At 31.9% G+C, this 16,314-nt stretch overlaps 2 protein-coding genes across 2 annotated transcripts; both read right to left on the bottom strand.

Moving 5' to 3' along the window:
- Positions 1 to 220: 220 nt before the first annotated feature.
- Positions 221 to 3,229, bottom strand: ATPQ (ATP synthase D chain). The gene is made up of 5 exons (XM_007009677.3): positions 2,959 to 3,229; positions 1,922 to 2,003; positions 867 to 931; positions 684 to 770; positions 221 to 596 (listed from the first exon to the last, which is right to left on the bottom strand). Exons 1-5 carry the CDS (start codon positions 3,127 to 3,129, stop codon positions 495 to 497), a joined length of 507 nt encoding a protein of 168 aa, XP_007009739.1. The 5' UTR covers positions 3,130 to 3,229; the 3' UTR covers positions 221 to 494.
- Positions 3,230 to 11,335: 8,106 nt separating this feature from the next.
- Positions 11,336 to 13,087, bottom strand: LOC18586345 (LOB domain-containing protein 1-like). The gene is made up of 2 exons (XM_007009676.3): positions 12,644 to 13,087; positions 11,336 to 12,008 (listed from the first exon to the last, which is right to left on the bottom strand). Exons 1-2 carry the CDS (start codon positions 12,980 to 12,982, stop codon positions 11,685 to 11,687), a joined length of 663 nt encoding a protein of 220 aa, XP_007009738.1. The 5' UTR covers positions 12,983 to 13,087; the 3' UTR covers positions 11,336 to 11,684.
- Between the last annotated feature and the right edge of the window lie 3,227 nt (positions 13,088 to 16,314).

Genomic DNA, 16,314 nt, shown 5'->3' with positions numbered 1-16,314 from the left:
CAATTCTTATGTAATGCTGATGGAATTCATACAGGGCATCCAGAATCATCTCTTTATAGTATATTGGCAGAGACTGAGCAGGCTTCCCATTGTGCTGCAGACTGTCAGCAATGAATTTTTTACATACAAGAATTCCAGCTTCTATGCTAAATCCGTGGTAGATATCAAGATCTTTTCATTAGTTTTGTACATCTGAAACAGACTTCACATGGAAAGAGGCTAAGGCAGATGAAAAAATTTTCCATTGAAAACATGGATGTGGATGCCACTTAATGGAGCATGTCTTACAATATTCTGTTTCGTTCTCAAGTGAATGGATAAGTCTGTTTCTCTACACAGAAAACCCAATTATTATTGGAGCCCAATCTTTCCAACCCAGAACAACCAAATTACACAAAAAGAGGTTCGGTATCATTAGGGTAGAACAACAGAAACAAGACAACTCAGAAATTCTGGCTGAGACTGAAAGCTTGCCCCTTAGATCAGCAAAGATGTCAATAGCCCCAGTAATCATTCCGGATCTCATCATCAAATTTCTTCTTCAGCTCAGGATGTTTCTCAAAGTACTCATCTGCTGTCATGGTGCTGATCTTTTTCTGTTCAGATAAAGAAAAAGAATAACAAAATCAACGGTTGCGATCGGATCAAAGGATGAGTCATTTTGGGCATTGTTTTCCAATTACCTTCAGTTCCTGAACCTCAGCAATTTCTTTCTCCAAACGCACAGACTCTTTCAAGGATTTCTCCTCTGCTTCTTTCAATTCAATCAACTATAAACACAAGTAGATAGCACATCAGATAAGGAAAATGAAAAGGACATCTTGAGACAGAGGTAGAAGAGAGTCAAGTATCATATTGATTCTCACCAATGCATCAAATTTTGGTTTGTACTGAGGAGTGACTGTGTCGACAAACTTGGGGATCTCTACACCTGCAAAGGAAGCATATAGAATGTGTAAAGATGGGGGGAAAACTCATAGGTAGGGAAAACGAAAAAGGATGGAAATAGTGAACCCCCCAGCTCCACCAAACCCCAAAACGTGCAGACAAACAACGACCAGGGTGCTAACAATTGCAGAGAATCCAGTTAGACAAGTCACTAAAAGCAAGACAAAGATAGTATGTTGATGAAGGGGTGGTTCTAGATTGCAATCAACTAATATGTCAAGAAAACTGTGAAATATCACTAGCCTTATTTCACATGGCTCATTGCTAGTGTGTGCTTTGCGAAAACCTTACCATCAAAAGTTTGATAGTAATCTGGTTTAATGGTGAGTGGCATTCTATTGATCATAAAAATTAGAGGTCCACATTGAACTTCATTTACATTAAACATCCAAAGTATAGGAGTACCTGGAGTCTTAGATGTTCTGAATGATCTAATCACCATAATAGCAATATGGAAGTGGAACATCTAAGGCATGAATCTGAGACTATTAAATGTTAATAGCATGGTACAAGAGAATCACATACACATACAATATTAAGAATTGTATGAGCAAATAATATAGCAACTGATTAATACAATGTCCTTATTGGCAATTGATTTCCATCTTAGCTTTTAGATCAAGTATGGGTCATGGAACTGGCCTACAAATATCAAAGATATCTGCAGTTGAAGAATGGTTGATAGCATTAACTTCCATCCTTTACTAATCATTGAAGAATGGAAAAGGAAAGAGGCAGCTTGTCAAGGTGACTATATCATCATCTGACTTAGAAAATTGCCGCCTCGTATCAAGAAGCTGAGCTTAAAATAAAATGTTAGTCCAAAGAACAGATTCAGGAAGCTCCAACCATGTGAGGGACACAAAATGGGAGGCAAATAGATAATTTATGCTTTTAAGCACCTGGAACTGATCTAAAACTGAAAAATAGCATTGGAAGTAAACCAACCATGGCAACCATCAAATGAACTTACTGTCATAAGCCTCTTTGTACATATCCACCAAGCGAGAACCAATTCCTTTTCTATAGTATTCCCAGTCAATGGGTTCAGGTTCCTGCTTAACAAAAAAAAAACACATTATTACCATGGTAGGGCTCAAAGTCAACAATCACCCCTAATGACAAATAAAAGTCTTCAAAATGAAACTTCCAGACTGTTTGCTTCAATTTTCATATTTTTTACTTTTTCGCATCACATATTATGCTCATTGAAAAATGATATGTTAAATAAGGTTTATACCGTAAAGAATTCCAAACACCAAACCGACAAAGCAGCTAAAGCTAGTACTGTTTTTGTGTGTGTGTAGCCATAGTGTTAATCTGAGATTAAGTCCTTTTGATATTGCCAACTTGAGATATCCTAAAACTCAAATGTGTAGCTAAATTCATGAAGTTAGAAATTTTAAAATCAGAAGAGACTTCTACCTCCTCTGCTGGAAAATGGTAGAAATCCATGAATAACACAATTGAGCAAAATCAAATGGGAAACAAAAAATAAAAAGCTTTAACACCTGTATAGAGAGAATGAAGAAAAGGTACTTAAAACCCAAAATTCTACTTTCCCCATATATATATATACACTGAATTTCAATTCTTTTTAATAAATAAAACAATACACCCTTAAAAAATGACATTCTTTTTATTCATTTTTTCGGGATTAGTTATTTTACATGAATTCATTTTTTCAGCCCCACTAAATTTAATAGGTTCATCAACAAATAATGTAAAATTACAATAACCAGATTTTCAATTTTTGTCTGGTATTTTCCTTCATTTTTTAACAATCTTCTCATCCCCATTTTTGAACAATAATAAAAAGAACTAAAATTTCATTGAAAAAAACTTAAAAAAATTCCAAACTAAATCTTGAAAAAAAATTCAACAGTAAGGAATATTTCTTTCAATCAAAAAAATTAAAAAATCACCATAAAAAACCAATACCCTAGAGATCTAATCAAAAGTTTAACACAAAAAAATAAAAAGATCTAGAGAGAGAGAGGAAACAGTAACCTGGCTGAACTTGGTCTGCAAAGTGGAGTTAACCTCATCGAAAGCGCGACGAAGAGTGGCGAACTCTTTCCGAGCCTCATCGGAGACCAAAAGCTTAGCCATCCCTTCCCAATCAATGTTCTTTGATGCTTTGAAGGCCACATCCACTACCTTCTTTCCTGCTCCGCTCATTTTCTCGCACTTTCTCGCTTCCCAAACGCAAAATTTTCAGGTTTTTTCCTTTTTCCAACTCCTGGTGATGAGGGCTGCTTCTTCTGGTTAGGGAAATGATGGTCTTAAAAGAGGAATTCTGATACTTGATCATGGATAAAATGGGAAATTAGTATTTTCATTGGGGCCGGTTTGATCTACTCCTTTTGGGCTTAACCCAATTACCTGTCACCTTCTTTATTTCCTCTGACCCAATTCCATTCTAATCCGGGTTTTGGATCCAGAAAATAGGCCGGTTCATGCACAATTGAACGTTTTGGTCCGGGTTTTTTAGCCTCATTGCTTTGGCCCAAAATTAGAATAGTAGGGCCTTTATTGTTGTACAAGAGTAGTATTGGGCTTCTTAATTAACTTGGTTTGGATTGGACTTAACCCAATAATATTTTTTTCATTTTATAATAGAAAAGCTAAATCAAAATTTTTTCGATCTATTCCTTGATCCATGAAATAGCTATTTTTAAGAGAGATCCGTAATAGCTATTTCGGTCTCTCTATAAATGATCATTTTGTGAATCAAACAAAATATAAGAGGGTACTAAAGAATAAGCGAAGAACAAAATCAACATTCTCGTGACCAAACATGTCGATAGTCTAATAGTGAAAAGTCTTTTTAATTTATCAAAATAAAATTTAAAAGTCATTTCACCTTTGTTTAAACAAATAATATTGGGTTTTTTTATTTTTATTTTTGGGCTCGAGAGAAAAAAAGAAGAAGAGAAATTGCACTTGATTCACTCCAAGTGCTCTCATCTCTTCTTTGTAACAAGCTTATAAATATGACAATGTTCTATATTTTTACTCTCAAATCCTAGACTTTATCTCCTCCAAACAAATCATAAATACTTTTGGATGTATATAAGATATGTAATTCACTATAAAAATAACATTTTTTATAACCCAATTTCAATTAATTTTTTGTCACTTAAAAGCATTTAGTTTTGAAACACTCTCCTATACATCCGTACATACATATATACACATTATAATATTGACGACATTAAAAAATGGTACCATTTGTTGTAATTACTAAATTTACATGATACATATTGTAATTAATAACATCAACGCAATTGTTTTGTAGAAATATTATGTTGTTCGAAATAAAAACGAGACAGAATGTAATTTGTAATAAATTTTGTATCTCGAAATTGATAAAAAGATGATATATTTTGTTGGTTGAATACATATTTTTTATCTACATTAATTTTTTTAGAATATATAGTATATCTATTACTTTAAACATAATTAATACTTTAATAAGCAATAACGTTTGAATATGATGAGGAAAATGATGTCAAAGAAGGAGGTCGGACCACGGTGTGTTCAAATTGGTGGAATTTTGCATTGATCCTGTTTAGATAGACAACTACTTAAACATGATTATTAACTATTAAAGCAAACATTAAGAGCTAATTGAGGGTCCGCCGGGGCAACAGGAAAGAGTTTAGTTAAAATTGCTTGCTTGAGTGTTTACACTTAGCATTACATTAATTATAAAAGAATCAACTTTGAATTTTGTAATAAAGACTTGCTTTACTTTAAAAAGCAACGAACTCGTGAAAGATAAGGATCGTAAACTTTTCATTTTTGTTTTTATGTGATATGTCGATTTTATAGATTATTTCTCTTACTTAATATAATAATAGTTTATTGATGTCAAAATTTCGAGTTTGATAAATCAAGAATTTTTTTTTAACATGGTATTAGAGTTTCGGATTTAATAAATTAAAATTTTCTTTTCTTTTACCATAATCAAAACTTTGAATTTAAGAAATCAATATTTTTTCTTTTTCAAACAGTTCAACTTAAACTATTTCATTTATAGATTGATTGAAACATTAATGAACTTATAGAATTTTTTTGAATTTATTTAATAAATTATTATTACGTTAATATAAGACAAATGACTGAGACAAAAATAACGGGACGGATAGCATCTGCTCAAATAAATTATTTTTATAAGATTTTACGCTCTTGTTTTTCTTATATATATAAATATTTTAGGGTTAGGGCTTTTTTTTTTTTCCATGTAAAACAAAAAGATAGACTTACAAATCAAGGACTTTTGATTCAAAAAATTAAAAAAATGAAATAAATAAAATTCTTATATGCGTGAAACGCAAAAAGAGTTGACAGATTGACTGTATCACTATCAATTGACTAATTCAGCAACTATATATTCTCCCTGCCAAGTCCCAAAGTTTCAAAGGTTAGCTGGCTGTGAAGTATAATTCCAAAAGAAGCAAATGGGCTTCCACTAGAAGAACCATGTTGAAATTTTTGTCATCCAAGAGGGTGGCCAACAATTATAAAAACATGGAAGTTTTTGACAGCATATATGTATTATGAAATAAAACAAAAATATACGAATTAATTAAAAATTATATGAAATTACTCAGGATTTCAAGCTAGCTAGTCACTCTTTCTACGGGTTTTTCTCGATATTTCGATTTGATTTAACGATTGTTATCTTTATTTAAAAAAGACGGTGTAGTTTTTGAATTTTTTCTACTCTTTTAAATTTTTTGAAAAATAAATACGAATCGAAAGTAATGATAGGAATGAGCAGGAGTGACAGTCACTCCTTAATTTTTATTTTTTAATTTAAAACGAATTGTTAACTCGATCCATAACTTTGTATGATTACTCTTTAATTATTTTTCATGTAAACTACCCGAATTCATCACCGCTGAGAAACAAACATGCATAACTTACAAAATACATACAGATGGATCAAAACCCGTCAAGGAGGTATAGATTGAATCTCTTCTCTGCCTCTAGAATTCTAATAAAATAGTCAAAAAAAGAAAAGCCCGTCAAGCAGGCAATGGCACAATCATGGATATGTTGCAACGTGGTGCTGATTCCTTCTAAAAAGCCAAATTTAATCCAAGTCAATCATTTTGCAGTTGTCTCTTTCCATTTTCAAAGACTTCAAAATTCTTCCCAGTGAGTCACGTACAATCAATATGATACGTTTAAACAGACTTCAAAAGCACATGCTCCAGTTTCACAACCGATAGTTCATTCCTTGACTTGAATTTAAAGCTTATTATATATAGAAATATATAGGTACGTTTTCCTTACGAGTGAATGTTGAATTTAAGATTACGACTTTATATCCAAATTTTATTGTATTCATATCTTCGAGTTCCCATTACCAACTGCTTAATCTTGCTTTAATAGTATTAAGTTCTTAATACTAAATATGTTTGTGAATGTTAGAGTCGTTTCTAATAAGTCTCGTGGCTAAGAGAAAAGCTGATTACTCTGACATGAAAGAGAAATAATGTGCTTTACTCGTAGGGTTGATAAAATTTGTTGATGGAAAGATAAATGGAAGACTCTCATAAATGATGAATGTCATGCCCATGAATGTCATGCACATGAATGTCATGATCAATTCTAATAAGTCTCGGCACAAAGAGAAAACTAAATTACTTCAACATAAAAGAGAATAATTAATGAACTTGACTTTTAGGGTTGACAAAACAAAATTTTTCGATCGATAGACAAGTGAAAGACTCTTTTAAATGACAAAGTCTATGGATTAAATGTGAAAATAAATATTATATACACACAGAGAGAAAAATTAAGATTTACATATTTAGACTTGCATATAAATATCACGATCAATTTAAATAAATCTCGCCATTAAGAGAAAAGCGAATTACTCCAACATAAAAGAGAACAGTGTGCTTGACTTGTAGGTTCGATGAAACAAAATTTGTGGATCGATAGACAAACGAAAGACTCTTTCAAATGACAAAAATTATGGATTAATATGTGAGTCTAGATGTACTTGTTTGACGGAGCTAGCATATACAAACAAAATATTCTTTTAAAAACTTCATTCATATATAAAATAAATATACAATATTTGAAGGAGTTCACACCAGTGCTATGATCATAAATCGTTGTCGACATTTACCATGAAAGTATGAATAAATCATCATTAAATATAGAATCTATGAACATGCTGAAAATCAAGGGAACTGACAAAGGAAAAAGTGTACAAAATTTTTCAAACACAATGGTCTTCTAGATATTGAATTTTCCTTGCTCACAAGCAGTACCTCAGTGATAGTTTTCCATGTGAAAACAGGGTTTAAGTCAATGGAGGAATGGTAAATTCTAGAGCTCTCCACTTCGAATGAAAAAAAACCATACCAACTTAACTTGTTAAAGATTTTCCATATGTTAGCAATTTTTCTAATTTATTCAATATTGACTTGTTAATCTCAAATTTCTACTAAATGGGTTAATCATTCTAGTTCTAGAATTAATTCTCGAGTCAACTAAAAAGCTTAATTTGTTTTTTATTCTTTTGCAATTAAACCAGGTTAAAAAAATTTAAAAAGGAATAACTATTACCAAAATTTTGTTTGATTAATTTTTTTCTCAATCAAATTTGATTATTTTATTAAGTATCATGAAAACTAATACAAAACTTCGACTAGAGTTAAACGTGTAGTCAAAATAGATTATACAAACGAAAACCCAATAAATTTTTATTGACATAAACATATTTAAAAATTATATTTGTATCATATATAGATCACATTATCACGTAATAAACACCTCACTACTGAACGAACAATAGGAGATAACATACAACTTATAAGTTTGCAAAATATCATTCAATTGCTGCTCTAAGTTAAATAAGAATCTTTGCAAGAGCTTGATAATTGCATGTGGTAATGGTTTTTTTTTTAAATAAAAATACTAAAATGTTGGACAATAATCAGACTGTGTCATAACTAGTCATAGAACATAAATATTGGTAACGTGATTATTTATTATTCCTTACCATTTCTGTGTATCAACAGTGCGAAATTAAGTCAAGCAAACCATATACAATAATATCATTCCATGAATTTAACATGCACTGTCCCTCTGCATCATCATGCAGTGGCTTAATATCTCCCTAATATGGTTCACGAGTCACAGCGGTAGCTAGCCTGATCCCCTGCGGCTAACTTGTTCAAACGTGGTCAAGGTAAGTATGGATTTATAGCAGGAGTTGCTGCTTGATATAAATATTGATGAAGCAATACACATTAAAACCTTTTTATTTCTATTCTGATTTCTGGCCCATTCTCTTAAATGATATAAGTTCATCAGTACTATATATCAATGTTTCTATTCATAGTGTGAATGTTACACTGCTAGGAATGAGCCCTAATTTTGGTTGTTAACACACCTAACAATAATCAATTTCATGTTGAAAAATGGTTGAGAAATGAGGAAGAAGAAGCAAGAGGAGAGAGGGCTTGAGAGATGGTGGTGAAATCTGAATGCATTTGTAAGCGATTGTGGCTATAGGATCAAAGTTGTTTAGAATAATGCAAATACATTAGCATGCTCCATTCTCATTGGACCAAAGAACTGACTTTGACAGATTGAGGGGAATCACTAACTAATTTTGTCCTAGTCTGTTTGACAAAACGGCAGCCGATTAAGCTCTCCACAACCTTTGCAATTGGAACTATAGACTCCACACAAAGAAGAAAGTTTTCAACACAAAAAATGTGTACGTAGTAATTACTGAAATCAATAGGTATCGGCAAATTAATGAAAAAGAAGACAAATCTTACCAACAAATGGAGAACCCCAAGGTTGATTCGTTATGAGTTCAATTATGCATATTGTAGGATAAAAGAAGCTATAGTACTATAGTGGATATACTTTTAGCTGCTTATTTGCTTTGAAAAAAATTTTAAAAAGGAAAGATTTAAATATGATATTTTAAATAAAAAATACATACATATATTGTTAAATCAAATACTTAATTATAAATTATTATTATGAAAATTGAATAAATTTTAACAATTAAGTCATCCTGAAATTATGAGTACATTTCAACCTTGAGCTGTCGACTTTCATCCATTAATAAGGCTAGGGTGACCACTGGTGGATCATTCCTATGTAGATATTGAGTTGCATTCATATCAAACCGCCGGTTTTCTTATTTTATTCTCATTACGAACTAGTAAAAGAGTTGAAACCATATGAAAAATCAAACAAATGCCCTGCCGAGACTGCTTATGTTTTTTTTTTATGAGTCCGGTGGTACGTAGACTTTCACATTTCACATCTCAATACATTAATTATACGATTGACTCAATTAATAATGTTTTCATCTTGAAATGAAATATATTTAACTGTGCTAATCTTAATTATATAATAAAAAAAGAAATTCTAAATATTTATATTTAAATACTTTAATTCGAGGATAAGATTAACTAATCTATTTATTTTTTTTTTTTTGATAATTTTGAGTGGTTTGTAATATAGGATTTGACCTTGGAATTTCTTTGTCAAATTGATGTGATGTATGTGGGGCGGGGACCAAGCCAAAGAGGGCACATAATTGTCAAAGGGCTCGAAGCAAATCAACGTTATATTCTTCTTTTTTATAGTAGAATGAAAGAAATAAAATAAAATAAAAATTAGAAATTAAAAGAGATTTGAGAAGAGTAATGTAAATGCCTTTTCTTTGGGTTACGAAATCAAACAAGACATGTCGGGCGCACGTGATATGATGAAAAGTGAAATAAAAGAGCGTCGGGCTCAAAACGCGTTTTCGCCTTTTTGTTTATTTTATATATATATATATATATATGATTATGTAATTAATTTGGGTTTCAGGGGGAATTAAATTAAACCTTCAAATTATACATGATTTAAATCATGAAATATAACATAAATTAATAGAGTTTTAAGAATTTTGTATAATTTGGTACGTCAGTTTGGAAAAATATATTTTATACTACCTTATAAAATAACGTAAATACGTGAAAAATATTTATTAATAATTAATATTTTTATATAAAAAGATTCCTTTAATTTTTGAGTGAATGGTGAAAAAGATAAGTAACATAAACATGATATTTTATAAATTTGATTTATTTTTAAAATTAGGTTGTTTTATACCGTAATATTAAACAATATGTTATTATCCATCAAAAGAAAGAGATGATCATAGTATTCAAATATTTTATCTTATTAATTAATATATAATTTTTTATTTTAAAAATAGTATTAGAATCTTCTTTTTTTCGATTAAAAAAAAAAAAAGACCGTCATAGATGATTTCACAAGACACCTAAGCAATCCCGTCAATCCCGTCCATGTAAGAATTGTGCATCTGTTTTCCATGACCACCCAAGCACTGGACCAAAAATAGGGCAGTCCATAGGGGCAACTAATTTCTATATATTGACCATAATTCTCTATTTCCATATATTATTGGAGTCTACTCCTATTTATTAAAAAAAGTTTGTGACATTGGAAATCTGTCACGTTAATGCAAAACATCTTTCTCTAAACAATTCGTAAACAACCAATCAAATGTGTGATCGGGTCTAGGAAATTTGTCTTACACATCGATGATAAAATTAGAGAATTGACATGTTTCCAATTATATTTCAAAAACAATTATTATCTTTTTTTTAAACTTATTTAAAGTAAGCCTATAATGCGTTTGTTATAATTGGTTGCAATAGTGGTGTAATAATATGCATTTGCCATGTCATCACTTTTATTTTGTCACTCGATCCGAGTCAATTTTTTTCTTAAACATGTAAACAAAAAAAAATATTAATTTGAACATTTTTTTAAGAACGAATCGAAATGTCAAAGGATTCAATCTGAATGATTGTGGCAATAAGATATTTTATCACTTGTAATATTTTATTTTATATTTAAGTGGTTTGTAGCATTTGAGCATTTATTTCAATAAGTATTTTCTATCTTGGGTTTTGCTTTGAAAGATTTATTTTTATTTTCTTAATTATCAAAAGCAAAAAACACATTATACTAGTCAAATGGAAACTTTGCTTTTTATCTACTGGGAAAAGCTAGAATACATAAGAAGTCAGTAAAGCGCTTTTGCAAAAAAAACAGGAGTACAGTTGTTTTGAACATTGTCTAAAGTACAGCCTAAGTACATTAATTATATATAATGGAATTGTTTTATGATAATTGAATAAATATATTAAATTTTTTTTAAATAAGTAGTATTATGATTCAAATTTAAGATTTTTATTTAAATCTCGTTTATGCAAATAGTTAAAGAATTTGCCAACCATGATCAGCTTGTGGGATGACAAAGGCCAAAGTTAGTCAAGAAATGAGCAAAGAGCAAGCTAGTTTGACAAGGAACTGATCAGAAAAACTATTTTAGAAGATAAAATTAGGTAACAAAAGTTGCTTTAATTCAAAAATTAGCAGACTTAGGGATAAAGACAGTCATGCCTGCTCTCTTTCCCTCCCTCCCTTTTGTATCTACCATCACTCTTTTCCTAATATTTTTATATTTGGCCATTGTAAGATTACAAATAAATTATAAGAAACCCTCAATCTGAAATCCTTTTGCAAAGGTTCCCTTTGGTTAACAAGACTGATTAAAAAGCATTAGGGACACATACCTACCATAAACTAATCACTTTATTGAAAATTCTTTAACTAATATCTTTCTTCTTTTTGATTTTTTCCACCTTAATATCTATTCTTCATGTCCAAAGAGGCTCCCAGGCTGAGGCAAGATTACTGTCATCTAGGAAGCAGCTTGTGTCAATGCTGTAAGGTTGCTGCTGGGAAGTGGGTTCTTTAGATTGTGTCATTTCCATGCAGATTAAGGCTAGTAAATTGGCTTGTTGGCACTGCATGGTGACGAGCTCAGCTTGTGTCTTGGCCAGTTGTGCTTGGAGGTCACTGACTTGTTTTTGAAGCTGGCAGATTGCTCCGGCACAGCCGTATACCGGGTCCCGAATCCGAGCACTGGCCTCATACACCATGCTGCTTACTGCATCTGCTCTTTGAGACTCTGGGAGTTCCTGGAAATAAACAACGGACAGAAGACTTAACCTTCAAAACATTAATGGGAAACCACTTTGGAACCAAGTACAAGCATGCAGGACTAAAATTTTGAGAAAAACTTGGCAATGATGCCTTTTGGTAGACAATATGATGCACCCCCTTAGCTAGTCAACTTGTGATTTATGTGTATTCAACCCACTGTGCAAGTTAAGGGGATGGTTGACCTTTCCCTTGGTTTTTTTGGTTTGCCTTTGTCCCCTCGAAGGGCAAGCGGTAAATCAAAGCCAGGCGCCGTGGGATTAGAGGAACATGATCATTGAGCCAATGGCAGACTAAATATTTTGGGAAATAAATCGTTTTAAAAATGGTTGATCCGTAATGCATTAGGATATTTTGTAATCTTGACTGACTAATAATAAACGCTAACTTCCACATGTTTTTTGGCAATTGATGTTAGATCCTTTGACCATGAACAGTGTGACCCTTTATCAGGTTGAGAACAAAGCAGGAAGAGAATTTTCTCCGAAAGAGAAAAAAATTAATCAACCAAAACAAAATCATATATCGATCTTTGTTTTGATGAAAACCCAGTTTGGTAATAATGGCAGATTGATATAAGAAAAACAGAAGGCTTTAAAAAGATATAGTTTACCTGCAAGGACTTAATGATGTTGCTAGCTCCAAAAACTCTGTGAGCAATGGTGAACTTATAAGGCTCAGTTGGAGGGAAATAAGGGGCTAAAACACACTTCTCGACGCAGCGGCGGCGGAGGATTTTGCAGGCGGCGCAAGGGCTGAGAACAACTGGAGGAGGAGAAGCTGGTGGTGGAGGGGGTTGATGAGAATTCTTGGGAGAATTAGACTGGGAGTTTGGAGAAGGAAAACCTGGCGAATAATGAGGAGTAGGGGGTGAAGAAGAAGAAGATGGAGAGTAAGAAAATGGGGTTGAGACTGAGATTGGAGAGATTGCAGCTTTGTCATTGTTTTCCATTGTTGAAAAAGCAGGGGAGAAAAAAAGAAAAGAAAACAGAGAGAGAGAGAGAGAGATTGAGTTTTGTTTGTTGTGAGAAACAGAGGAGCTGCTTTAGTTGAAACCAGGGGGAAGGAATATATATAGAGAAGGGGGAGGCAATGGAAAAAAAAAAAAAAAAGGGCAATAAAGCAGACTTCATCAAAACCCTTTGATGATGTCATTGATTAATCAGTATGAAATATCCCTTTGTCTATGTGGGAATTTTGCAGTCTATTTTGTTTTCTTGTTTATTTTCTAATATAATTGGAGTTTATTTCATTTCCAAGTCCTTTTTTTTTGGCTGGGGGTGGGGGGGTGAATTAAAATTTATTACCAATATTCCATGATACTTTAAGGATACTTTTACAGTCAAGTCATACATGACTCCCTCAAATTTAATCAATTATTATGTCAATATACCAATGGTGGGATATACCACAATTCTCCTTTCTTACTTCGAATATTTTTTATTTTTATGTTATTATGATTTTTTAACTACTTTTTTCTCACAATAAGACTCAAATTTAACATTTTTATTCAAATCATAGAAGCGATTGACCATTATCAATGATTAATTATGTCGAAGTTATTAATTTTTTTGAGTTATTAATGAGTGTCATGTGTGCCAAATGATGGAAAGTACAAAGAAAGTTTGACCCATTCACTGTTGTTTTTTGTGGAATGCAAGCTCCATGTTTTAGTGACCACCGAATTAATCAAAGGGTTTCTAAAGCCTTGACAATAACAAGTCATACAAATACAACTCTAACTAATGATCCAGCACACGGAACCAGAAAGAGGACACAAACAGGGAGGCAGATGATTTTTGTTCATGATCGTACACCTATTCTCGACAACAAAAATTACATATGAAATTATCAATTTTTTCGGCCTCATGAGTTGTCACAAACGTTTTAATCAATTAAAATGATAAATCGAGAATTTAAACTTTTGGATAAAAAAAAAAAAAATAGTTAAATCGAGTCTGTATGACTGCAGCTCCTTGCGCATGTTCTTCATGCTTGTATGACCAGGTAGGTAGAAACAGAGTAATGTGGTGTAACATGGAGAAGGGAGAACGTGCACCATGTTTGAATCAAAATTTTCTGTTTCAGACCCGAAGCCAAACCAAAAGGACAACAGGAAACCCTAAACAAATCCCCAATAGGGAAAGATTGGGACATTTTTCCTCAAGGGGGGTCTGTTTCTGTCTGGCTTTTGACTCTTGAAGATAATCTGGGGGCATGTTCATGAATCAGAGGTAGGCAGCTCTCTGGGTCTGTGTCATTGCTTGCTCTCACTGCCTAAACGATTCAAATTTTATTAGGTTTTAGTCATCCACGTATTGCTCCTTTTCCTTCATCATCTTATCCAAAGTCGCATATCCCCCTACAAACCTAGCTTCTTCTTGTTGTTGGGGGCTGATGCGAATACAGTACCTCTTTCAGCTTCCCTTTGCCATGTTACCCATGTTCCCAAACATGCTGCATAGGATTTTATGGTTTGTTTCCATATATTTCTCATCCACATCTTATGCTAAATAGTGCTTTATTTGATACATAATGAGTACCTCCGACCACATCAGTTATAAATCCAACCAATCAAAACACAACACGATATTTTTAAATTATAAATTTATATTGAAAAATAAAGTGACACGAGTAAATTCATTTACGAAAGAATTTTTACTTAAAATAATAATTTTATTTTAAAAAATACCGGTCTAAACTAAATTCTCAAATCATCCATATCTTATCTTAAATTATACTATAAATACATCAACGTCGTAACGTGGAGTGTGCCATTATTCATTCAGCTTAAGCTTTCATTCAATCCTCTCCAGGACCATTAGCAAATCAATAATTTGAGCAATCGTTTTAGGACAACGATCACAAAAGAAACGTTTCTTCGTCAAAGCTTTTAAACTAAGACTAGTTGAATAACACAATCGAGAGCTTGTTCAAACACCATGACTTGCCTTTCGTCATGTTACCCATGTTAGAAAACATGGGACTGGATTTTTGTGGATGTCTCAATTTCATTGTGTTTATCATGGAATATAGCAGTTGGGATAATTCTTTCTATTCAATGCCAAAATTCATTGGATTTTAAATAGCACCTTTAATTTTTTTTTCTCAAAATTTACTCAAAAAATTTTAAATTTTAATCAGACGCCTTTCTTTTAAAAAAATTAATTAATTAAAGAAAAAATAATGATGGTGTATAAAATGGTAATTTTTCATTAAATTGTGTTTAATTTCATATTAAAAATGGTTAGAAAGTTTTGTCATATATTTTCTCAATCATGATGAAGGGAATAATATTTAGTGATCATTCAAATGAGTAGGTGCTGGTCTTTACTTACTCTAAAACTAGCAAAGCAATTTTCAATCACATCAAATTAGACTTGGTTGCTCCCAAGCTGATGCACTCACAGTACCTCAGTTTAATTCCTCAAACTGGATTAGGCAAGTTCCAATATCTAATAACAGCTTTTCTTGTCAGGTTTCCATCACCTCTCTCTCTCTCTTTTGAATTACTATAAAACCCTAATTTAATTTCAGCTTAATTTAAAAAAAATGAAAAAAAAAAAAAGGGGGTGGGGGGGTTTGCTGGGTGGAAAAAATTGGTGAGAGAAGGCTTACCAGTCATGAGGAATGACAAAATCTTTTTTGGAAGTATTCGTTGAAGTTACTATCCATTGGATTCTTGCTACGATATATATAGTTTTTGTGAAGGACCTAATTAAACAATCTTTGTGTGGAAAAAAACCTAAACATTTGTGGTCCTTTAACGGAAATATCACAAATTAATATTGAAAAGAATATGCATTTGAGTATTTGATTCAATGATCGATGCATAATTGATCTTTAATCATATATACTGCTTAGCTTAACTAATGATAAATCCCTTTACAATTTTCATTGGTTTCTATCGACTCAACAATTAAAAAAAGAAAAATAAAAAATTTAATATTTGAATTGCTTCTAATTCAAATCGTTACTCGATATGGAGATCAATTTGAAACCATACATGTCAACTTCCCAATTCGGTTGATCTAGTCGACAAATCTTAATTGTCTAACTAAGATTGAAAAAGATCTACAAGTCACAGTCAGTTCTCAATTTTTAATTTTTGTTTTAAATCAAGTTATTAACCTGATCTATGATTTTATATATAAAATCTTAAATTCGTCATTGTTTTGATTTTTTTCAATACCAAAGCAATAAAAAAAAAAAGCTATCATTACAAAAACATCGAGCACTTAAAATCTATGATTTAATTTAAAAATTTCGAATTTAAAAATATCG

Source organism: Theobroma cacao, chromosome 10 (assembly GCF_053813885.1).
Source record: "Theobroma cacao isolate CCN51 chromosome 10, ASM5381388v1, whole genome shotgun sequence".
NCBI lineage: Eukaryota > Viridiplantae > Streptophyta > Magnoliopsida > Malvales > Malvaceae > Theobroma > Theobroma cacao.
The sequence above is the reverse complement of the archived record's forward strand: the minus strand, read 5'-3'. Positions and strand labels throughout refer to the sequence as shown.